Source organism: Podarcis muralis, chromosome 3 (assembly GCF_964188315.1).
Source record: "Podarcis muralis chromosome 3, rPodMur119.hap1.1, whole genome shotgun sequence".
In the NCBI taxonomy this organism is placed as follows: Eukaryota; Metazoa; Chordata; class Lepidosauria; order Squamata; family Lacertidae; genus Podarcis; species Podarcis muralis.
The window spans coordinates 32,616,090-32,641,431 of NC_135657.1; the positions used below are offsets into that span (position 1 = coordinate 32,616,090).

General features: G+C 44.1%; 1 protein-coding gene across 1 annotated transcript in view; it reads left to right on the top strand.

Moving 5' to 3' along the window:
- GALNT14 (polypeptide N-acetylgalactosaminyltransferase 14) overlaps window positions 1-25,342 on the top strand; it is a 221,762-nt gene that overhangs the window by 84,784 nt on the left and 111,636 nt on the right. Inside the window, exon 2 of the mRNA XM_028724478.2 lies at window positions 16,917-17,086. Coding sequence (XP_028580311.2) covers window positions 16,917-17,086 — 170 coding nt within the window. The remainder of the gene's footprint in view (window positions 1-16,916; window positions 17,087-25,342) is intronic.

Sequence of the window (25,342 nt, forward strand, 5' to 3'; positions counted from 1 at the left end):
ATCTATACATACAAGTTAGCATACACTTACTTTTTGCAAAAAGGGACGCAGGTGGCGCTGTGGGTTAAACCACAGAGCCTAGGACTTGCCGATCAGTTGGTCGGCAGTTCGAATCCCTGCAACAGGGTGAGCTCCTGTTGCTCAGTCCCTGCTCCTGCCAACCTAGCAGCTCAAAAGCACGTCAAAGTGCAAGTAGATAAATAGGTACCGCTCCGGCGGGAAGGTAAACGGCGTTTCTGTGTGCTGCTCTGGTTTGCCAGAAGTGGCTTAGTCATGCTGGCCACATGACCCGGAAGCTGTACGCTGGCTCCCTTGGCCAATAAATCGAGATGAGCGCCGCAACCCCAGAGTTGGTCACGACTGGACCTAATGGTCAGGGGTCCCTTTACCTTTTACTTTTTGCAAATATGTAGCCTCTTCTGTCCCTTTTTTTGTGGGGGGTGATGCTTATATTTTCTACGCAGTCCAGATGCAGATGGCTTCTTGAAAAACCCATATATGACCTATTCATATAGGGCTTTGCCTTCCTTCCTTCACTGTGACAATATATTGGTTGACTGAGCTTCTTGCCTTCCCCCCTTCTCTTTCTCTCTCTCTCTGGCCTTCTCAGCATGATTTAGACTCTAACATTTGGTTTCTGTCAGCCCGGCTGACATGATACAGTACGTCACCGAGAAAGGAAAGCACTCGGGAGCCTGGAAGCTTCTTGTTCTGTGTGAGCTTGATTGTTGGACAGGAGTTAACAGGCATATAATCACATTTCAAGGAATGCAGAGGATGTTCTTCTGGCCTCTTCCCTGTCTCCATTGCAAGCAGCCTCCACACTGATGGGCACGGAGCTGTCCGTTAGGATCTCTCTCTGCTACCTCCGCTCTCTTGTCAAGTTCATGTAAACACATGGAAAGGGGAGTGGAATCCTATCTACTGGTGCTGCCCCCCAACTCCTATGCCTTCAACAGAACTTCCATGAAGGGGTATCTAGATGGCTGTATACACATAGGCACCTCACTGTGTGGACAACAGGGGTGAAGCCATACAGTTGTCAATGCATATGACTTGAAGGCAGTGCTTTTCTTCTAGAAAAATAGGTGCTGGTACTGCATATCCTTGAGTACCCCCTGGGGGAAAAAAACACTGCTTGAAGGGAGTATTCAAAACAGTGTCATTGGTGTCAACTGTGGGTTGACAAAAGGAGGTCTTATATTAAACCAAGTATGTATGAGGTAGATGGAAGAGCGGTGATTTCACTGCGTATTCTTGAGCCAGCAAACCATAGTTGATTGGGCAGGGAATGTGACATCTGAACTGGACCACTCTGTTTGTCCTCTAAACTATTGTTCTATCAGATTACTGCAGCTTTAGGTCATGGGTTGGCAAACTAAGGCCCACAGGCCAGATCAGGCCCAATTGCCTTTTGGATCCGGCCTGCAGACGGTACAGGAATTGCCATGTGGATCGCCAGTGTGCACGTTCTTTCCCTCTCCCTCCTGCTCCCTCACACAGCACCGGTGCCGGCTCCTTCTCCCTCCCTCCCTCTGGGCTTCTCCCCACCCTGCCTAGAGGAGGAAGGGGGCTGGGCTTTGTTGGTGCCAGCAGCAGCAGCAGCAGCAGCAGTGCTTGAGTGGCTGCCATTTTAAGCAACCCCTCTCCGGAGCCCTTTTGCGCACCACTCATCGTCCCCCCGCCACCGGCACCAGCCTCTGCCGCTCGCAAGACACAGATGAGCAGCCACTGGGGCTCGTCCGGTGCTGTGGAGAAGGGAGGGGAGAGTCGGTGTGGGGGTTGACCTATAGTCCAGCCCCCCACAAGGTCTGAGAGACAGTGGACTAGCCCCCTGCTGGAAAAGTTTGCTGACCCCTGCTTTAGGTTAATCTTTCTACTGTTGTTGGAATGTGTGGGTTTTTTTTAGTCACTATCATTGTTCCGAAGACAAATTTCAGAGAGGCTTAGAAAAAAATGTGCATGGATCTGATACCTTTTGTGTTTGTGTGGGTGTGTGTGGGGGCAAATCAACATTTTTTGGCCTAATTCCAGTCTCCTGGGGGTGGGTGTCAGAATTTTCCTTTTGTGGCAGAATAAAGATGTGGAGTTATGGGACGCGGGTGGCGCTGTGGGTAAAAGCCTCAGTGCCTAGGGCTTGCCGATCGAAAGGTCGGCGGTTCGAATCCCCGCGGCGGGGTGCGCTCCCGCCGTTCGGTCCCAGTGCCTGCCAACCTAGCGGTTCGAAAGCACCTCCGAGTGCAAGTAGATAAATAGGGACCGCTTACCAGCGGGAAGGTAAACGGCGTTTCCGTGTGCTGCGCTGGCTCGCCAGATGCAGCTTTGTCACGCTGGCCACGTGACCCGGAAGTGTCTCCGGACAGCGCTGGCCCCCGGCCTCTTGAGTGAGATGAGCGCACAACCCTAGAGTCTGTCAAGACTGGCCCGTATGGGCAGGGGTACCTTTACCTTTACCTTTAAAGATGTGGAGGGAGTCAAAGCTGTAGGATTTGCTGAGAGGCTTGGGGGTCTTGCACACTCCATTTTTATACACCTTTTAAATGTGTTGGTGGGAGGGTTTATTGGTTTGTGTGGTGTTCTTTTTGGTTCTTGTTTTTGTCATGTATTTTCTGCTTGTATATTGCATTTCTATGCTATGAACAGGCCTCAGATCTGTGGAGGAAGAGTGGTATACAAATTTTAAGGATAGTGATACCTCTCCATATTCCATATAGCAGGTATTATAGTTTCCTCACCCTCTAGTGTTCTCCTTCCCTCATAACTATCAAGCTGAAAAATGTATTTCTGGCATGACACTCTTGTTGGAAATAAGGTTTTACTTCCGAAAGCTCTAATATGGGAGTGAATTCCAGCAGAGTTCCTCCACTAGCAATAGAATTCAGCCAGGGTCTCAGTTCCTCCCCCATGACTGAAAAAGCTTCCACCAGATGATACGTCATCAAATAAGATTTGAGTCCATTTCCTTGTCCATTTCCTAGAAGTCACATGTCTACATTGTGACAGCTGCCAGTCAAGAAGTTAACAAGACAGGCACCCTTGCTGAATGTTTGAGATGAAGAAGTTATGGAAGATGAGCTGAGCACAACAAAGCTGTTGCCAGCACCTCCCCAGCTTGATGGAGCTCATATGTTCTTCACCCTTTTGAAAAAAAAGGATAAAATATACCTCAGTCTGGTGCCTTTCAGTTACAGTGACAGAGAAAAGATGGTATGTGGTTTGTGTGTATGTGTGAGAGGGAATGCGGAAGAATATAACCTTAAATCTTCTGACGAGCTCTTAGAAATACGGAGGGATGAAATCTTGAGCATGAATTGATGGGGGGTGGGGGATTTATCACTTTCCTCCTTGGAAGAGTACTCGGGGGAGGGGAAAGTGGTGTAGCAGTCTGTAGGAGGGGGCGAAAGATGCTGATTTAGTGTGGCACATGTACAATTTGCTGCATTTGGTTTTACCCAGCAATTAGTTTCTCTAGAGACAGACAAGCAGTTTGCTTTCGTGGATACTCCTGGCAGAAGCAGAAATTTAATGCTCTTTACCGGTGTGTTTTGTAGACAGCTGGCATTCCCACTGCTGCCAGGACTGCGTCGACACTTGTGAGCAAAACACACTGTGCCAAATGAAAGTGTCTTTCTTTCTGTTACCTTCTTTGGGAATTCTATATCGAAGAGTTTTGTTCTCCTTTATCCTCTTACCTGCAGCATGCGAGCATATGCAGGGCTTGTATGTTAGACCAGCGGTTCTGAAAATTTGTGAAACTCTCTTCAAGGTTATTTTGGTGCACGGTGGTAACAATAATGCAGCCAGGAGAGATTTAAAATGCAAACGGCTTATTCATTAGGGGTAATGAGAAGGAAGCCCCAAACAAACCAGAGAACAAAAGCCTTTAACACTGTCTGACATGATCCATAATCTGCCCTGATATTGTCAGTTTCATAGCGTGACTGCCTACCCCCTACCTCACCAACCAGCCCCTCTAAGCCCTGGTGATTTTGCAGACAGTAGCAAGCCTGCTTGGAATTGATACTTCTTCATTACAGGCTTTTATTGTTCAAACTCAAGTTAGACCCCTTAGAACAGGCATAGGCAAACTCGGCCACCCATGGTGTTTTGGGACTACAACTCCCATCATCCCTGACCACTGGTCCTGTTAGCTAGGGATGATGGGAGTTGTAGTCCCAAAACATCTGGAGGGCCGAGTTTGCCTATGCCTGGCTTAGGAAGTTGCCGTTGAACCCAACTCAAATTCTTTGGAATGTCAATAAAACAAAGTCAAGAAATGCCAATCTAGAATCCTACCCAGAGAGGCAAAGCAGGGCAAGGAGAAGAACTTCACTAGAGGAGACTGATGGCAAATGGTATCCCCAACTAAACATTCTATTTCGTTCCTCTTACAACCTTTGGAAACAACCATCTGTAAATCTACATAGAATTTTGGTTTTTTCAGGTTTTCTTCCCTTCCTCCAACAGAGCAATAGAGTCACCATACAGTCATACCTCGGGTTACAGATGCTTCAGGTTGCGCTTTTTCAGGTTACGGATGCGCCGAAACCCGGAAGTCCCGGAACGGGTTACTTCCGGGTTTCAGCGGTCACGCATGCGCAGAAGCACTAAATTGTGCTTTGTGCATGCACAAAAGCACCAAATCACAACCCGTGCATGCGCAGACGTGCTGCTGTGGGTTGCGAACATGCATCTGGCACAGATCATGTTCGCAACCCGAGTGTCCACTGTATTCTGAAGAGCAAAAAAGAGGACACACTTGCTGACACCTGGGGCATGCTGTGGGTGGGTCACGCACTGGAGTGACATCAGAGGGTGCCAGGAAGGGATGCGGCAAAACCTGGACATTTTGGCAAATTCAAAAAGTCCGCCTGGACAGAAATTTCACCTCTAAAAAAAGAGGACGTGTCCTGGAAAAAGAGGACGTATGACAACCCTTGATACGAACATATATTTTTTTAATCAGGGAAGGGAACATCCAGAGACAGGGGAAGCAACAGACTTTACTCACAGGGCTGGGCTTGACATATTATCATGGTGTGCAAACTGGCAGCCTCTGCAAGACCTCAAGGTTGTAGTGGCCAGTTCGGAGAAAATGCTGACAGTGTGTAGCAGCTATGAAAAAGGCAAATGCCATGCTATGGATCCTTAGGAAAAGATTCCAAAATCACAAGTGTCAATATCTTCTTGCCATGATAAAAATGTGTGTTGCGGCTGCACGTGGAACGCGGTGTACACTTCTGGTGCCTCAGCTCAAAAAAAGCATTGTAGAGATTCAGAAAAGGGCAACCAAAATGACCAAGGGGACGGAGCAACTCCCCTATGTGGAAAGGTTACAACATTTGGGACTTTTTAATTTTAGAGAAAAGGTGAACAACATGAGTGGAATAGGATAGTATATAATTTTGAGGACGATTCCCTCCCCCCTTCCTCTCCCATAATACTAAAACCTGGGGCCATCCATCTATTGAAACTGAACGGTGAAAGTTTTAGGACAGGGTAAAGGAGGACGTTCTTTGCACAACATATACAGTTGCAACCGAAATTATTCAACCCCCATTGCAAATTGGGTTTACTATCAAAATTTCAGCTGTTTGCAATGAGCAAATCAAACTAAAGGAATTGAAAGAGCTCGACTCCATGGATGCTTCAAATAGTTCCCCCCAAATTCAGCTGAAAATGCAACTTATATCAATAAAGTGTAAAGAAACCGGCAGTAACGTAAAGGCGGGTACACATCCTTTTAATAACACCTTCATTGTTGTCTTTGGCTCCTTACCCCATTATAACCTACAGTATGTTGGGGAAGAAAAGGGTTCGTCCTAGTGCCTGTAGCACCTGTGACTAAACAAGCCTAAGGCATCTCATGAGGGCAAGGAAATGGGTGCTTGTCAGTGTGGGTATTTGCAGCTTGACAGTCCTGAATGGAAATCCTGTGGTTATCCGTCTGCAGGCTTCAGGGAAAACTGAAGAACCCACAGCAGGCGCCGGTCTGAGCTGCTCTTTCCTTGCTCTAGCAATCCTTGTTGCACTGTAATCACACAATTATTGTGCCATTAAAATGTCATATTCGTAGAAACCCACATAAACAAAGCATTAACAATTGCTGGAAAATTGTAGTCTTTACTGCTAATGACCTGCTCTCCCTCCCACCACCTCCTCCCCCCCACTCTTTTTTCCCTGAGCCTTGATTTAAGAGGCAGACGCAGAAGTATGTCTCCAAGCTTAGAGAGTTTCAATTTTTAATGTGCTGTCACAGTGAGAGACTTTCCTTTCCTTTCTTGTTTTTATTTTAAGCCACAGGTGTTTCCAAGGAAGCTACTTAGTGAGCTGGTAAAGGAGGAGGCAGCTGTTACCTGAGTGCGTTCTCAGCTAGGGGAAGATGTCAAATATCTTGTGCAATAAGGGAGAGCTGCTTTGGGGGAAGAGTTGGGTTTCCAGCCTTTATACACAGGAGGTGAAAAATTAAGGCTGTGCACTTTCATCCCTCTGGGTCCCTATCTCTCTGTTAAAGAAGGCTTGTCTGAGTAATAATTAACGGAAGAGGGAAACAGGGTCAGAGAGAAAGGAACGGGCCTCAGTCCACCAACTTAATTTCCGATAGAGCAACTTAGCCTCTGCTGTGAATTAATGAAGCCCTTTCCTTTAAACTTCCTGCTTGTCCCCAAGAGGTCCCCTCTAATTGATTCCTCCGGGACTCAGGTGTGCTATTTCACAGCGTGTTAGCGCTCTTTCTCAGATGATAGCCCGCGTGATTCTGCACAGTTTGAGGTAGCCCTTTAGTTGTGGTGTTTGGTGGATAGTTCCTTTGGCTAAGCATCCCCATTGCGGATTCTTTTTTTTAAGAGAATATAATGGAAATACCTCGCCGCTGAATTTTTCAGTGAAGAAAATGATCAAATACACGGCCTCTCTGTCCTCAGATGAACTGGGACTGTCACTTTCAGTTGAAGCTTTAGCAGACAGTTTGATTAGTCTAGCTCTGACATACAGTTATTTTGGATCTCCCCACTTTGCCTGTATATCTGAATGCAGTGTGATCAAATCAAGGAGCATCTCTACTAACCTTTTTGGTTATACATGGGAACAGTCTTACATTGGAAAGCTTCTGCAAGTGCCTTTGAGTTTCCATCTCATAAATTGGACTCAGTTTGTTAGTCTTTGTACGTAATTGCCCTAGCTAGTGCCCCAGACAAAGAAAAAGGTGCTGTCACATCCCCCAGGGGGAATGACCCTAGACTTGGTATGGAAGATATGGGGCAAGGGAGCTTGTGGGGGGGGGCCTAAAGCCCCATCTGGAGATGAGCAGACAGAGGACTTCATCAGACCTCATCAGACCCCCATCAGAGAACCAAGTACCAGGTACCCTGCCACCTGAGCAGACAGCCCGAGACACCTCCACGGAACCACTTTTCCAATCACTTGATCCCATCTCTTCTTCCTTGCCTGAGATGCCAACTGGTCCTCATCCTCCTGAAGACAAAATGTTAGAGGAGTTCTAGACTTCCATCCAGAGCATGACCCACTCTTCACTCAGCCAATGAAGCTTGAACTCTTGATGGCCTACTCTGCTCTGTAGGGCTCAATTATGCTGTGGTGGTGCTTGGAACAGATCTACCTTGAAACTGTCTGAAGTCCTGCCTGTCTTGCATCCATTTGACTCTTGCCTTTGTTGATGAATCTTTGCTGGCTCTGTTTTGAGTCATCAGCCTGTATTGCTTACTACTATGGCTACTAATGATGATGATATTCATATCTCTATCTATCTATCTATCTATCATCTATCTATCTATCTATCTATCATCTATCTATCATCTATCATCTATCTATCATCTATCTATCATCTATCTATCTATCTATCTATCTATCTATCTATCATCTATCTATCATCTATCTATCTATCTATCTATCTATCTATCTATCATCTATCATCTATCTATCTATCATCATCATCTATCATCTATCATCTATCATCTATCTATCATCTATCATCTATCTATCTATCATCTATCTATCTATCTATCTATCTATCTATCATCTATCATCTATCTATCATTTATCTATCTATCATCTATCTATCATTTATCTATCTATCATTTATCTATCTATCTATCTATCTATCTATCTATCTATCTATCTATCTATCATCTATCTATCTATCATCTATCTATCTATCTATCTATCATCTATCTATCTATCATCTATCTATCTATCTATATCTATCTATCTATCTATCTATCATCTATCTATCTATCTATCATCTATCATCTATCTATCATCTATCTATCTATCATCTATCTATGTATCATCTATGTATCATCTATCTATCTATCATCTATCTATCATCTATCTATCTATCTATCTATCTATCCATCTATCATCTATCTATCTATCTGATCTATCTATCAGCTATCATCTAACTAACTAACTAACATACTATACTATACTATACTATACTATACTATACTGGCAATATATGCAAATTGCTTGATCCAAATGCATTGCACACAGTCAAGGAAATGGCACTAATTTCTATATGATTGCCCAGTTTACACGTTACATTTCTCAAGACAAAACTGAGTCTGTTTTCATGCACAAAAAACAATGTATTGTGTATACTGGCTCTTTAACATACAAACAATGTATTGTGTATACTGGCTCTCTAACATACAAATAGAGGATGAGCTTTTTTTGAGCTGTCATATTGGTTTATCTTGAAAAGAAGGTGGGAGGGCTTTGCAGTCTCCTGTCTGAGGGCTTGCCTTATTGGTATTTGCTGCCAACGAAAGGCACATTTCATATGTATCTGACATGTGTTGTCTTTGCTGACAACATCTGGGGGTGGTGGGTTCAGCAGCATAGCATAACATTACCTGAATGAAAAATATGCTACGGTAATTTAAAGAAGGATTCGTTTCCTTCCGTGTCTATGTGTATGTGTCTGTGTGTAGTTTTGGGGGGCATTCCCAGTATATGTAAGGTTTGAGATAACACTGCTCTGGTCCACTGCCATACTTCCATGATTCTTGATAGTTTTCCTGATATGAAACTGTGTGGAAAACACTCCTTATTTATAAGCAGGTACTACACGAAAGCAGAATATTTGCAAGGCAAGTCCCCCCACTCCTTTTTTTAAACAGAAGCTATAGGTATATAATGGAAACCTGATCATGTCTTTCTGCATAAAGTGATGGGAAGTATTAATTCCCTTGGGATGGTCCTTGTCTCTTGGTGGATGTGGGTCTTTTCCAACTTGGTTGTGACACAGGTTAGTAGTTATCCAATGTTAGCCATTTTCCACACAAAAATTGGACACAGCCTGCTTTATGGGTAGTTTTCTTCTGCTTGTGGCTTTCAGTGCAATATAACATTGACACGGAGTAGCGTGGAACTGACACATACAGTTTTATGAGGTATTTTTCTACCTCAGGCGAATTGGGGACCCCAGCGTGGTAAAATGTCCCCAGACAAAGCTGGAAGTCAGACCATTGGGTCACTATTGCCTTTTTTGACTGGCAGCAGATTTCTAGGATTTCAAGCAGCTGTCTGACTCAGCACCACCCGTAGATGCCGGGCTTTGAACCCAGGATGTTCTGCATGTAAGACAGATGCTCTGTCACTGAGCTACAGCCCTTTCCTTCTATGGGGAGATGAGGATACTGCTGCATTATCTCTCTGAACATTCCCTTACATATTAGTGTTATCTTGGAACATTTCTATTTTTAGTGTCCAAAAACCCCCTCTACTATTTCCCGAAGGATTCTCCAGGGATCAGTTTGTAAGCTGTTACATCTTCTTACATGTGGGATGTCTCAAATCTTTTCAGAGTGGCTTAACATTTTGGTCATTGAACGAATACATTGAACGAAGATATATGAATTGCTCTTATTTTATTCAGATAACACTTGTTTTTGAAAGGCGTTTTGCTCAGACCACCGTGTCTTTACTGTACGTGTTCCTCAGCTCTGGAAGCCTCATAGTCAGATCAAAGCTTACTGGGCTTGGTTGTTAACATGGAGCTGCGTACCAGCAGGGGCTCTCCCATTCTCTTGGAAGAAAATGGGAGCAGCTCTGGACTGTAATTATTTGGGTGCTTAGCAGAGGGTTGAGGAACTGGTAGACCTCCAGAGGCTGTGGGGTTCCGACTCTCATCAGCCCCATCTAGCATGGCCAGTAGTCAGGGATGATAGGACTTGTCGTAGGGTGACAACTTAAGGACTGCAGGTTCCCCATTGCTGACTTAACATACCAAGTTCCTCTGCAGCTTCAGGATCAGGACACAAACATAGTGCAAAAGGCCCAAACCACTGGCTTAAGTTGGGCTGCATCCAACATGGCCGTTCCATCAGCACAAAGATTCCCACTTGCTCAAAGGAACATTCTTCTCCTCTTCCCCTCAATACTCACTAACTCTGTTCTAGGGGTTCCCTAGCCCTCTGGATCATATTTGGGGAGGGCACAAAGCATGCATGGGGAGAAAAGACAGGTGCAAGCAGAAAACCTTTGCTGACAGGACACGTTAGTTGAATACCACCCAGTGCCTGTTAATGATACCTAAAGTCTGAACTTTGAGACTGAGGAGGGGAGGGTTATGGTAAGGATCTTTTAATAGCTGGTGAGACTGATTAGCTATTCCCCCCCATGAGATGGGGAAGGATTTGTCCCCCTCCCTCTGCTGGAAGGGCTCTCATTCTCTCAAATTCTTTATTAACTCACTGTTTTATATAATTAATACTGGTCATTAAGCTGCAGCATTGAAAGAAAAATGGCCTAATTTCTGAGAGAGAGAGAGAGGGAAAAAAAAATCAAATTTATTACCAGTACACGAGAGAAAATGAATATGAGGCACACAGAGAGGAGCTGTGTGGAAGACAAATAGAAAGGCAAGTAGAGTATTGACTTGATCCTTCTCGGGTGCATGCTAATTTGGAACCTAAAGTGAGTTAGATCATAATAAATTAAATTTAGATTTCGGCACATCAGTTAAATAAGTCCCCAGATAGAATTCTACTTGAGAGGAAGAAGAGATAATGCATGGTGGAAATGTTATAATGAAGATCTTATCCAATAATCCATAACTGATGTTTCGTCCTGGGTGAACGAAGGGGTTTACCTGCTTCAGTGTTTAATTCCCGTACCTCTCCTTTATCAGTAATCAAGGAACAGGTAAGTTATCAGTTGGCTTGAATGACAATTACTCATTCAAGCCGGTCGTAAAATTGTAGGGCTATGGAATGAGTGGAAAGTCCTCTCGCCCAGCTCCTTTACTGAGGCAAGTTCTTCCGTTTCAAAGCATGCCTTCTTAGCAATTAGTCCATATGTCACCTTGAGAGGACAGGCAATGAGCTGAAATTCACTACTAGGAAAGTCAGTTGTGGCAATTTGTCTTGGACTACGCCATTGAGATTGCTGTTAGAAAGGAGTCACATGTGTGGGTGTGTGGCAAGCATTGAGATGCTTTGACTAGAACAAATCTTCCAGAAATGCTGGTTTGGTTGGCACAGGAAATACAACTTCATTCATTTGTTAAATTTGTATCCTGCCTTTCCACCAAATTATGCTCAAGGCAGTCAACAGCAATAAAATGTAAACCAAAAACAACAACAGGTAAAATACCTATAACCAAACACTGCATACAATTCAGCCAGACTTAAGCACTTTAAAGGTAAAGGTAAATGACCTAGGCTCCATTTATTTCAATGGATGGGAGCTCAGCGGATGCCTGACTTTGGCAGTGAAATAAATGGAAGCTTTATGGTGCTTATGAGCTGGATTGTACCCATTTCATGGGCTGGAGCCCGCCCGTTTAAAAAGAAGTGTTTTATTTTGGCAGTTTGAAAAAGAAAGGATTCTGAGGACTGTCGTCAAACCTTATAAATCTTGGGACCTTAAGTGATTCTAGGATTCACTGGATGTAACTTCTCCCGATCTTTTACTGCATTGATAAATCATGTTTTACAAGATGCCTTAAAAAAACATCAACTGTATTGATTGCACGATATATTGGACTCCTACCAAAAGCTTGCAAACACATTTCATATATCCTCCTGCTTGAAAATAGCCTGATGGGCTGGAGTGGTCTTAAGAATGAATGGCTTTCAGAACATCCTCCAATGCTTTATATCTTCAAATCCTCAGCTGTTGTTCAAAATGCAAGGATTCTTTTCATCTGTGGCTCTAGCTAGGGCAGCTAGGGAAGGTATAAGCAATGAAGAAATGAGTAAAAATGACATTGTGAGTGTCCATATTTATTCGCCCTGTCAAATGTGCTCCATCTACAAGTCAAAAGATTATTTCTTCAATTGCCGGAAACTGCAAACATGCTCTGGGATTCGAGACTTAGTCAGGGCTTCCCTGACTTTTGCAGAATTGCTGGCAATAAAGTTACACAACCAAGCTCCAGGTTTTTTTTTGGGACCCTTCTTGCAGGGGCCACTGGCACTGGGAGGCACCACCACTGGATTACTTATGGGTGGGCAACAGTCAGTGACCCCCCCAAAAAAATTCCAAAGGGATGTTGAGCTACGTGGATCTTTGGTCTGATCTAGCAGGATTCATCTGTTCTTATGGTCCCAGCTACTTCTGCCTCATCAACCAATTGGTTCTTGTTCTTGAAGATCCTGTCAAGGATAGCTGAGTCCCACCTTCTGGAATACGAAATTGTCAGCAAGGCAGGGCAAGAATGCCATTACACTGTTGCAGAAGCTGGGTCCCACCCCCAATCTCTGCCCAGTGGTAGCAAGATTCCAGGAGGTTGCAGGCACTCAGCAAGGGTCTGTGTTCCTATGGAGAATTGAGACAGAGTAGAGACTGACGTAGCTTTAGGAAACACTGTTTATTCGCCTATTTACACCTTCAGTCTGCATGGAGGGAGTCCAGATTTTACAGTGTGGTCATTTGAAGAGTCCAAGGCATCTCTCCTCTCCCTTCTTCCCAGCACAGCAGCTAAAGACTCTCTTTTCCTGTCACTTCATACCCAGTTACCTTGGCAACCTTCCATCTGCCCAAGCCCAAGATTCCTCTTACATGGGCCATCAACCTTTTGAAATGTTAAGGACTCTATCCCAGATGAGGCCCTGGCTCAGAAAGGAAGCTTAGCCTGTATTTTTCCACTGACCTCCAATCTTCCCTTCAAAACTAACAATGAAACATATGTTGTAGATACTTTCCCACATTTATTATGCCATTTTTGTGATATGCAAATGACATGAGAAAACTTGGTATACTTATTTCTTTAACATCATTCTTGTTTATAAAACCCAATAAAAAAAAAATCCAAATAATAAAAATCCTACCATTATTAATTTCTGGGGTTTAGGGGGGGTCCCCCCAAATCCATAACAATACTTTTCATTGATTCAGTTAGGTGGCCGTGTTGGTCTGATGCAGTCAATATATATATATATATATATATATATATATATATATATATATATATAATAAAAAAAATTGTCCAGTAGCACCTTAGAGAAGAATTGTGCATGCACACGAAAGCTCATACCAAGAACAAACTTAGTTGGTCTCTAAGGTGCTACTGGACAATTTTATATATCTATCTATATCTATCTATATCTATATATCAATTTATTTGTATATCTATAGATATAATACTTTTCATTGTTAGGAGAGTTTGTCTTCCAACATATATCAGAGAAATTGAGGTGTCCCATTATTGCTATGTCCTCTTTGAAATTTGTTGATCAGATCTAGGGATTCTAGGTGGACTTTCTTTAACACATTTGAAGCTGGATTTAAAACAAGAAGAGAACTTTCAAAAAGTCATTAGTTTGCTGGGGAGCACAAGTAGGGAGAATGCTGTCAGGCTCATGTCCTGGCCTGCCATGGTCTTCCCTTAGGCACCTGGTTGGTGAATGGCAGACCTGGAAGCTAGATGGAACTTCCTTTGGTGTGATCCAGCCAGTTTTGGCTGATGAGATGTGGAAAACAGCACATTGGTTGTCAGAGCTTTCTAAGCATATGCAGAAACTAAAGGATATAGGCGAGAAATAGGAGGAGATTCAAAGCCTAACAAGGAGATGATGAAGAAGAACGCAAGCTGCACTCTAAAGAAAGACTACAGATGGCAAATACGCAAGGGACAGAGCATTCCAGGTTTTAAAAGAAAAGTAAACAATTTAAATGGGATTCGGAAGATAACGACGAGGCAGCAGAATTCTGAACAGAAGTTAAAGGCTTAAGGTGGGAGAGTAAAGGACTGGAAAACACAACATTACTCATCCAGCTGAGACACAATTAAAGCCCTACCTAGTATTCTAGCAGTGTAAGTTGAACAAAACAGATTTTTGCAGTATTAAAGGGTGGGGATAGCAAGATCTGTCAATAGCGTTGATTGGTTGAGAAAGTTGAGCATAAGGTGCCAAGGCGAAAAGATTAAACGTAAAGCATAAGTCAGGGGCACAAGAGTCTTTGGAGAGGGGATACAGCTTGGTGGTGGATGGAGAAGAGCCCAGGTTCAATTCCTGGCATCTCCAGGGAGAGTTAGGAGAGACGCTTGTCTGAAATGCTGGATAGCTGCTGCTAGATAGGGCTCGTCCACATTTCCACGTGTCTCGTGCCTAGAAAGCAGGGGTCTGAGAGGTTTTCCGTTTGCCCTGGGGGAAACCTGCTCTTTAGTGCTGAATCAAAACGAACGTCAATGAGCGGAAATCTGGATTGAAGTTTGGTCTGACTTGGCAGTAAAGAGTGAGATTTCCTGTGGGAAAGCAGGATGACGAGTAGAAATGTGGATGAGCCCTTATTGTATACAATACTGAGCTAGACGGGGCACTATAAGGCTGCTTCCTTTGTTCCTGATTTTATAAGTAATAAGCAAAGGACCACGGAGCAATGCATACACAGAGAGGACCACTATGCATGAATACTCTGTGGCTGAAACCCCAAGCCCACGTACCTGGGAGTGAACACAGTCAGACTTAAAGGTAAAGGGACCCCTGATCATTAGGTCCAGTCGTGACCGACTCTGGGGTTGCGGCGCTCATCTCGCTTTATTGGCCGAGGGAGCCGGCGTACAGCTTCCAGGTCATGTGGCCAGCATGACTAAGCCGCTTCTGGCGAACCAGAGCAGCGCACGGAAACGCCGTTTACCTTCCCGCCAGAGTGGTACCTATTTATCTACTTGCATTTTAACAAGCTTTCGAACAGCTAGGTTGGCAGGAGCAGGGACCGAGCAACAGGAGCTCACCCCGTTGCGGGGATTTGAACCGCCGACCTTCTGATCAGCAAGTCCTAGGCTCTGTTTTTTAACCCACTGCGCCACCCGCGTCCCTCACAGTCAGACTTACTTTTGAGCAAACATCTATGAGACTGTGCTGCAGGAGCAAGCCTAAAAGAGGGCCAGCAGAAGCTTGGATTCCTTTTCTCTTGCAGCAGCAAGAAGCATTTGGATTAATGGTAGTTTAGAGAAGAAAAAAAAGATGTGGTTAGACACATTGGTCACAAACCACTGCCATTCCCCATCATGCATACCTCATTGAATTGGATGCAGGTTACAACTGAATAGAATTGCATGGCTTCCATTCATTTCCGTGTGACTTGCACAGGCAACATTATAGGTGGATCTTGGTTTAAATAAATAATCAGCATTGCTTTGGTGGAATTTAATGAAGCATGCTGCACAAATGTATTGGATTTTTTTTATTAAAGGAGTCAAAAGTCTGCAAGCATGTAGATAAGAGTGATCTTGTATAAATTTAAATGTCCAGAAGGGCTTTGATGTAGCCCCTCACTTAGGTGCTTGAGAAAAGATGTCTCATCGCTGTAATAGGAGCTAGCCATTTGGTGTTTGCCTATGACTCCTTTATAGCCAACATGAAATGTAATATTAAACATTACAGGGGTACTTTGGACCAGTCCAATGTGTAAAGCTGATGAAGGGGACGTGGGCCATTCATTTGTCAGAGCCATCATTCCCCCTCCTCCCCTACCTATTATTACATTAAAATGTGCTGTCAGATGTGAATAAAATCAATTATGGGGTAAAATTGCCTGTTTCGAAAGCCTCATTTTGTGCTGTTAGCAGCCAAAAGGGACTTGGATACTGACTTAACAATAAAAAAGAGAGATCAATTATTGGATAAGATCACACATCCCCCCCCTCCCGGTGTTGGAACAATTGTACAAGTTTTGAATCTCTCTGTACTACACACAGGTTGAGATCAAAGAGGCTGTGCTTCTGTAATGATGTGATTTTATCAGGGCCCCATTGTGTTGGCTTCCACAATGCAGGGACAAAGCCATTGTGTGTAGCTGAACGAAAGGACAGGTTGACTCTTCAGCACATGAGGGTATGACGAGGAGAGCATGGCGGGGATGGTTTGGGCTGTGGCTTGGGCAAGGGGTGCAGGCAGATGCTGCAATTGAAGCTGTGTTCTGTTAACACAGGCCTCTACCACCTCGTTCTGCTACAAGGGCAGATCACGCCTTAAAGAGGGATAAGTGAGTACAGTGGTACCTTGGGTTATGAACTTAATTCGTTCCGGAGGTCCATTCTTAACCCGAAACCGTTCTTAACCTGAGGTGCGCTGTGCTGTGTATAGATTGAAATATAATTAAAATGTCAATACAGTACACCTCACCCTAGTGGGGAAGACTCTTCCTTGATGAGCTTAGTGTGCTGCCCATGTGCTAAGTACTGATGGGCCACTTCAAGGCCCCTGCTGCTCTCCCTTCTGACAGTTCTTCATCTTTAAGTTGGACCAGACAGCCCTTCAAATAAAACTCTGTCCTGTGAAGTCTGAAGGCTGTCCAAATGCTGTACAACTGGAGACATATTCAGCAGCAGGGAAAGACTTTAGCTCAGTGGCAGAGGATTCACTTTCCATGCTGACAACAAAGGCATGACAATTCAGTTGCAGTGCTTCTTGTTCTGATGAGCATCCATGTTTGTACATGAACAGGGCTCTGACATCGACTGGGATGACCTCTGGAATCAGTTTGAAGAACGAAAGTACCTGACTGCCCGGAAATGGAAGGGAGGAGAGGACCCGTATCGACTATATGCCTTCAACCAGCGGGAGAGTGAGAGGATACCCAGTGACCGTGGCATACGAGACACAAGACACCACAGGTTCCATATTCCTTCTTCTCTCTCTCTCTCTCTCTCTCTCTCTCTCTCTTTTCCAGTTGCATATCAGAAAACACAGTTACCACACACATGCTCCTGCAAAAGGACTTGACCATTCCTGAATTGTGTTACCGGGGAGTACACCCTAGGTCTGATGGTCTGTAGAGGCATAGCTCAGGGGCTGCATCCAACCATGTCATTCTGTTCTGATCTCTATCCTTTCCTTGCATGTCTCCCCCTCAAAATAAATCTGCTCTGGAAATATGGGTGAACCTCCAGAACAGATTTAGGAGCTGTACAGGGATTCAGCAGAGCGAGGAGGCAGGTGGGGTTGTGTTGCCCAAGGGTTGCACAAATAAGGACATATTCATTGGCTACAACCTCATGTTATTATTTAGTCTAAAGAGGAATCAATGGGCTCAATCAGTTATATTCTCTCACTTTTTTTGTATATCGCTTTTGTGATGCCAAGAATGCTTTACAGACATTATTAGGGTGGGGCGATATATCAATATATTGTCCAAAACCAGTTTGAAGTCCTTAATATGATATCGGTTTCATAATTTTTGACCTGGCAATATATCACGAATCATGGGGGTGGGTGCTATGCAAAAATCACGATGCGAGAAGAACCGTCAAGCCGGCCATTGCTTCATCTCAGTTTGCTACTGAAAGCTCACAGAGTAACAATATATGGTGAGCATCTCAGCACTAAATCCGGTCTAGGGTGGCCTCATAAAGGTGTCACCAAAGAGGGGGAAATGCACCAGGAAAACATGCATGCATTTTGCATGTGATGTATATAGAGCCTGGATAGCTCAGTTGGTTAGACCATGGTGCTGATAACACCAAGGTTGCAGGTTCGATCCCTGTATGGACCAGCTGCATTTTCCTGCATTGCAGGGGGTTGGACTAGATGATCCTCAGGGTCCCTTCCAACTCTGCAGTGCTAGGTTGAAATTTAATTACTGTAATTTAAATGTAAATACAGTACACCTCACCCTAGTGGGGAAGACTGTTCCTTGATGAGCTTAGTGTGCTGCCCATGTGCTAAGTGCTGATGGGCCACTTCAAGGCCCCTGCTGCTCTCCCTTCTGACAGTTCTTCATCTTTAAGGTAGACCAGGCAGCCCTTCAGATAAAACTCTATCCTTTAAAGTCTGAAGGCTGTCCAAACGCTGTATGACTGGAAACATATTCAGCTGCAGGGGAAAGACTTAATAGGGGAAGTAATAGTGCCACTGTATTCTGCTCTGGTCAGACCTCACCTGGAGTACTGTGTCCAGTTCTGGGCACCACAGTTCAAGAAGGACACTGACAAACTGGAACGTGTCCAGAGGAGGGCAACCAAAATGGTCAAAGGCCTGGAAACGATGCCTTATGAGGAACGGCTAAGGGAGCTGGGCATGTTTAGCCTGGAGAAGAGGAGGTTAAGGGGTGATATGATAGCCATGTTCAAATATATAAAAGGATGTCATATAGAGGAGGGAGAAAGGTTGTTTTCTGCTGCTCCAGAGAAGCGGACACGGAGCAATGGATCCAAACTACAAGAAAGAAGATTCCACCTAAACATTAGGAAGAACTTCCTGACAGTAAGAGCTGTTCGACAGTGGAATTTGCTGCCAAGGAGTGTGGTGGAGTCTCCTTCTTTGGAGGTCTTTAAGCAGAGGCTTGACAACCATATGTCAGGAGTGCTCTGATGGTGTTTCCTGCTTGGCAGGGGGTTGGACTCGATGGCCCTTGTGGTCTATTCCAACTCTATGATTCTATGATTCTATGACTTTAGCTCAGTGGCAGAGGATTCGCTTTCCATGCACAAGGTCCCAGCTTCAGTTCCTCAGCATCTCCAGGTAGAGCTGCAATAAGCCCCTGCCTGAAGCTTTGCAGAGCTGCTGCCAATCAGTGCAGACTATACTGAACTCACTGGACCAGTGTTCAGTATAAGGCAGCTTTCTGTGTTCACATCTAGAGCAGCTTGGAAGAGCCATCTGGAAGGAAGCAAAGGGTTGATCAATCCAAGTCTAAAGTTGACAAGAAATGCTTCTGTCCTCTCCAGAAAAACCATAAGCTTCTCCTCTAGTAGGAGAGTCTGAGTAAAATTTTTTATTGAGCGATTCCCCTATTGGCCTAGTACCAGAAGAGGCACAGGGAGAACCGCCAGACTGTCATCTTGCCACAGATCTGGGTTTAAGACACAGCCCTTAAATTAAATCTTGGATGCTGACTAGAAAATCCTTCAATTCAGTTTCCATGTGAAAACTTTCCTCCCCCCAACCCCCCTCCCATCTGAATATTATGGTAGGAGCCAATCTATACTAGATAATGTTGTGTTGATGCTTAAGTGCAAGAGCTGCTGAGATTCTCATTTGTTTGCAGACTATAGCCAGATGCTCTTTCCCCCAGAGGGAAGTTGACAGCCCTGATGGGTGTCGGTTAATAGCTAAGCAGAGAGCATGTCATTCCTGGAGAGAAATAACAAATGGAATATTCACCAGCTGCCCCATTGAAGATGGAAGTAGATGTAAATTGGCTGTCATTTCATCCCATCCCTTGGTCCAGATTCTGTACACCAGGGCACTGAGTTTCTGTTTGTGATTAGGGGTGTATATCAGGAATATAAGAAGAGCCACAGATGGTCCGTCTAGTCCGGCATCCTGTTCTCACCGTGGCCAACCAGATGCCCATGGGAAGTTCAAAAAAGGGACCTGAGTGCAATAGCACTCTCCCATCAATTCTCATTGATGGAGTTAGAGATGGCACAGAACGTAGATGTAGCATGGGCTAATTATATTTTCCCTCCTGATTCCTTCATGCAGTAATTGGGTTCTGGTTTATTGAAGATGTCAGGAGGATGCAGCATTAGCTAAGTACCTGAGCAAGCACATGAATTTAAAACAACAACAACAGCAGGTGTCCGGACTGGCCGAGGGAGCGAGTGGGGAGCTCAGTTAGCAAGGAGGAAGGGAATTGCTCCCAGTGGGAGATACAGCCTGTCACTGGCCAGCTGCTTGGGGAGATTCAGCAGCTACCCTCTGGCACCGCAGTGCACTTTGTGGAACAGGCTGCGGCAATGAGTCTCATTGGGAGGAGAGGCCAGGGACAGCGCATCTGATTGCCCAGAGCTGCCTGGTGGGCTAATGGAAACTGTCAAGCAGCGGTGGCTTGGGAAGCAGGGAGAATTTCATCCTCTAATCTTTTGGAGATTGTTAGTGGCGGGTCTCCCTCACAGGCATTGATGGAGTGAGCGTGCAAAACTCTATCTGAGTTTTGACACTAATGGCATTGATCAGGCATGATGTCCCAGCTGTATTTACCCGAATGCCATCTGCCTGGGATTCAGGCGTTGCTGTTGGGTAGCTCTGTGGGCTTCAGAGAGCACCCGCCTTCCTTTCCATATGCTTTAGCCCCTGTGGCAAGTGGATGAACTACTCACAGGAGCACAGGAAACTGCCTTATACCAAGTCAGACTCTGGGTCCGTCTAGCTCAGTATTGCCTGGAGATACTAGGGGTTGATCCTGGGATGTTCTTGCATTCAGAGCAGGTGCTCTGCCTCTGAACTATGGACCTTCTCCAGTTCTCCCTGGTAGTCTTCTTTCTTTATTAAATTCAGCAGACACTCTCCTTTGCAGGAGCTCTGAAGTGGTGATTGCCTCTGGTTCAGGTTGGGACCTCAAAGCCCCAAGCTCCATAAAAAGAAGTTGGGGCTGCCCTCTCTCTAGCACACCCTTATCAGTGTAGGCCCCAGAATGTGCCCTCTAACAACTTCCTTACTTACCATATAAGCAGTCCTATTTTTCTAGAAAAAGAGGTGCTGGAATTCACCATGAACACCTCCCTTGTTCTTTTAGAATGGCACCCACCTGAAAGGTGCCAGAACTGAGTTCTGGCTCGAAAAAAAAGTCCTGCATATAAGATTGATTTTTATGTGCTTAGTGTAGGCTAGATTGTTCCCATTGGTAGAAACTAGAGAGTTCAGAAGTTAGTGGTCAAGTTCACAGGGTATCTCCGGAAAATATTTCTCATGCATCTCCCAAGTTGGAGATAATGAATGGATTGCACAACTCACATTCAGTTCAATAAGGCTTTTGTCTTTGACACATCCCTTTGCTGGAGGTGCTTGGAAAAGTAAGAAGCGTTTGTGTGTGTGTGTGTGTGTGTGTGTGTGTGTGTACATGTAAGTTGGGGACGCGGGTGGCGCTGTGGGTTAAACCACAGAGCCTAGGGCTTGCCGATCAGAAGGTTGTCGGTTCGAATCCCCGCAATGGGGTGAGCTCCCATTGCTCGGTCCCTGCTCCTTCCAACCTAGCAGTTTGAAAGCACATCAAAGTGCAAGTAGATAAATAGGTACCGCTGCGGTGGGAAGGTAAACGGCTGCTCTGGTTCGCCAGAAGTGGCTTAGTCATGCTGGCCACATGACCCGGAAGCTGTATGCCGGCTCCCTCGGCCAGTAAAGCGAGATGAGTGCCGCAACCCCAGAGTCGGTCATGACTGGACCTAATGGTCAGGGGCCCCTTTACCTTTTACATGTAAGTTACCGGCAGCTAGCAACATAGGAGACCCCCCCCCCCCAAAGCCCTTGCTGTTGTAATCTTTCCGAATAATTTTTTATCAACTGCTTCTAAGAGAAGCAAACCAGTGTTAGATCAAGAGATGAAAGGTTCTTTCCCGGATTAGCAACTGGATGAAAAGATGGTACGTGTGTGTGCAAGTGATCCATTTTAGACAAATTTGTGAAAGAGATAAACATCAAGTTGCCCTCATGCTCTTTGTTGGAAACAGAATCATTGCACAGCGTATTCGTTATGACTGGAAAGCAACCCAGACAGCCAGGTGGCAAAATTCACCAATGACCCAGAATATGACATAATTGTCCACAGCAGACTGTGAGGATGCGAAAGGATTTCATAGGCCTGGAAAGAGTGATCATTGCAATGGCAGATAAAATTAAATGTGGATAAACATGGTGGGTCTCAATAATTTAAACTGATGGGGCTCTAAATTAGCTGCTGTCTTGCAGGAATTGCTAAGTCTGGGTCTTGAGTCTACTGCGGCCAGCTTGCTGAATAAATCAGCTCGTGGCAATTCAGCTGTCAGAATGAAAGGATACATTAGGAAAAGAATAATAAAGCAAATCTCTTTGGTAAACCTGTACCTTCAGTGCTAGGATGGTAGCTGAAGGCAATCCACCAGGCCTTGTTTCTGTGCACACTTCCACTAATTCCAGTGTTTGGTGAACAGGGAAGGCTAATGGAAGCTCTAGTAAAATGAATTCAAATTGCACAGCAGCATAACTTAGTGGGTTGTACTCTGGTAACCTCTAGACTGTAAAACTGGATAGTGTGTGTGTGTGTGTGTGTGTGTGTGTGTGTGTGTGTGTGTGTTGTATTATATATCTCTATCTAGCCAAGAGTGAGAATAGCATTTCTAAGATGATACTCTGTCTATAAATAAAGAAAATCTTCCAGCTGCAAGTGGAATTGTTTAACATTGGTCTATAAAATGGTGTATGAAAAATGGAAAACAAAACCCATGAAGGTGGAATGTCTTTTAGAGGAAATAAGTGTAAGATTTGTTGAATTTGATCTTCTTGGAGCAGTAATGGAAATCACACAGTTTCAGTCAATGAGTGTCTGAAAAACCCTGACTTGGAAGGAGGCAGATTAAATGACCTAATAGGTCATTTCCATTTCGTAATTCAATGATTCTTTATTTTCATGTTGTTTGGGGCAACTGCCCCACCTGCAACTCATTGATGAAAACAAAAAGATGTCAGTAATATTCCCTCCATTTTCTCCATTTCCAAATCCTTGGAAAATGGGAATGTTCTCACGACATGTTCACCCAGCATAATGGCAGGAGGAACATTAAAAAAATGCCTTTTTTAAAAGCTTGCTGTGATCATGTATTGAAATACATGCATTTATAGAGTCAGGCAAGAAACATGATGATTGGACCCTTTCAATAAGATTATCACTGTGTCAATGGGTAGACAAGTAGCTAAAAGGTATTTTGAGTGCTGGGAACATGCAAAATAAGAAATGAAGGGAATCACAGTATAAGTGTGCACTGAAGTTCTGTGATAATATAACGGGATCTGGGAAAATCTAGAAATAGAAATTCTTATGAGAGTGGAGCCCTTAGACCCTGCCAAGTTTCCTGCTTCGTCCCCCAAGTTTTTGGTGGGATATTGCAGGTGCAACATTGCAAGGAAGGAAGCCAAGATGATGTTTTGTGGAACAATTATGGAAGCTGTGCTTTGCTTATATACTTGTAGATAATAGCTGCAATGGAGTGGAAATATGGTAGGTAGCAGCAGTAGTCAGTTGTTACTTTTCTGTAATCCTCAGCTGCAGCAACTAACATCCTTTGGTGTAGAAATCTAATATAAACAAATGAATTTACATCTACTTTGTGGCCAGTAATAATATCAACCTTTAGATGAGTCTTAAACTTATCGTAACACAACAATGGTTTGTTTTGGAATGGGACAACGACCTGTAGGAAAATTATGTGCACAACCCACATCACCACTGATACCGGAACTACTTAAAAACAAGCGAACATATTGGGTCAATATATTCCTCCACACTCAATTCCATTTCTTCATGGGGACTTCTTGTCACCAATCCTTTGTTCACCTTTTCCTAAAAGTACAAGACCTCTTTCTCAGATCTAATAATAAAACAGTGTTGCTATTACTATTCTTCATAAACAGAGAAACGATCGCATCCCACTATCTTTTCGATTCTCTTCTCATAAATACATACATACTAGCAAAAGCAATAATAAACTTGGAGCCAAAATTGCACTGTAAATCATCTCCTGCCTGCCCCATGTGTTTTTTTGTGTTTGTGTGTGCGTGTGCAATATCTGGAATAAAGTCATACACTCCAGCTTGGCAGGCGAGAAATGTAACAGTGAGTGGGATGAATTGCCCACAGCCAAAAGAATTCTTCCTGATTGCTTTTGGGTCTCTGCCATCTGCAGCAGACACCTCCCAACGAGTCAAGGCATGCCAGTGTTCCATGGCTTTGTGGCTCCATATGCTAGCCCCGCTGACCTCCACCTTCCAAATGCTCCATTGGTTTTATAGATATACAGTAGCTGCCACTATTGCTAGTTTCTGCTGGTGACATGCTGGTTTTGGCTCAGCAGTTGTTATAAACAAGGGAGAAGTGCAAAAAATATGGAAAGGGAAACCAAACAAGGGAGGAAATGGGGAAATCTGAATATTTCAAGGAGTGCAGTTCAAAAAAATGATATTTTAAAATTATTCATAGTTTTGATAGCACTATGCAGTTTATATGAACAGATGGCAGTGCCTTATAATGAGAGCCATCTAGGTTGGTATCATCTACTCTGACTGGTAGTGTCATGATTTCAGGAAGAGATGTTCCCCAGGTCTACTAGATCCTTTAGCAGAGAATAAACTGGGGATGGAGGAGAATTTAACTCTATTAAAATGGGAGCAAACCTAATTCACATCTCCTAGACTTTTATGTCGTAAGCAGGCAGTTATCAAGCAGATAGCACATTTTGGCAAATTTTGCAGTGCAGTTTCATTTCAAGAAATGCACACGACATGCAAATTGTGTGTGTTCAAAAATAATGTCTTTTAGGAGAAAGTGCCTACAAATGGCATACATAATGTGTTTTTTAAAGGAACAATGGATACAACTTAAATGTTGACTTTAACTTGTCATATCCGCAGAAAATGAAGGGAACGGATTTATGGTTGAATGCCTGTGAAAGTGACAAAAAAAAATAGGCTGATCTGTCTATCCCTAGATTGAACCTAGGACCAAAGCATGTTCCCCATGGGAGAGCTAGTAGCGCCTTCTCTTGTTAAAGATGGGATTGCTTCTTCAGGATTTGAATTGGGGACTCATCACATCCAAATCATTCCTTCATTTCAAAAGTCTGTCATCAAATAACCCTTACCCTGGTCTTCCTTTGAACAAGTATGTGAGAACACCAGGCCATTTTAAGGCCCATTTATACAGAGAATGGGCCTTAAAATTGTTTTTTGCAAATTGTTTTTTGTAGCCCGCTAGTCTTGATCTGTGACCTGAACCTGAATATTTGAAGCCTGGCTCAAATGCTAAGTAGTAGAGATAGATTAGTGAATTCACAGTATGAACCTATTTCAGAGCCAGGCGACTATAATTCATTGATAAGAGCCCAATTCTTTGCAGGTAAAAGACTCCAGGTACAATCTCTGGCATCTCCAGTTGAAAGGATCAGATAGCAGGTGATGGG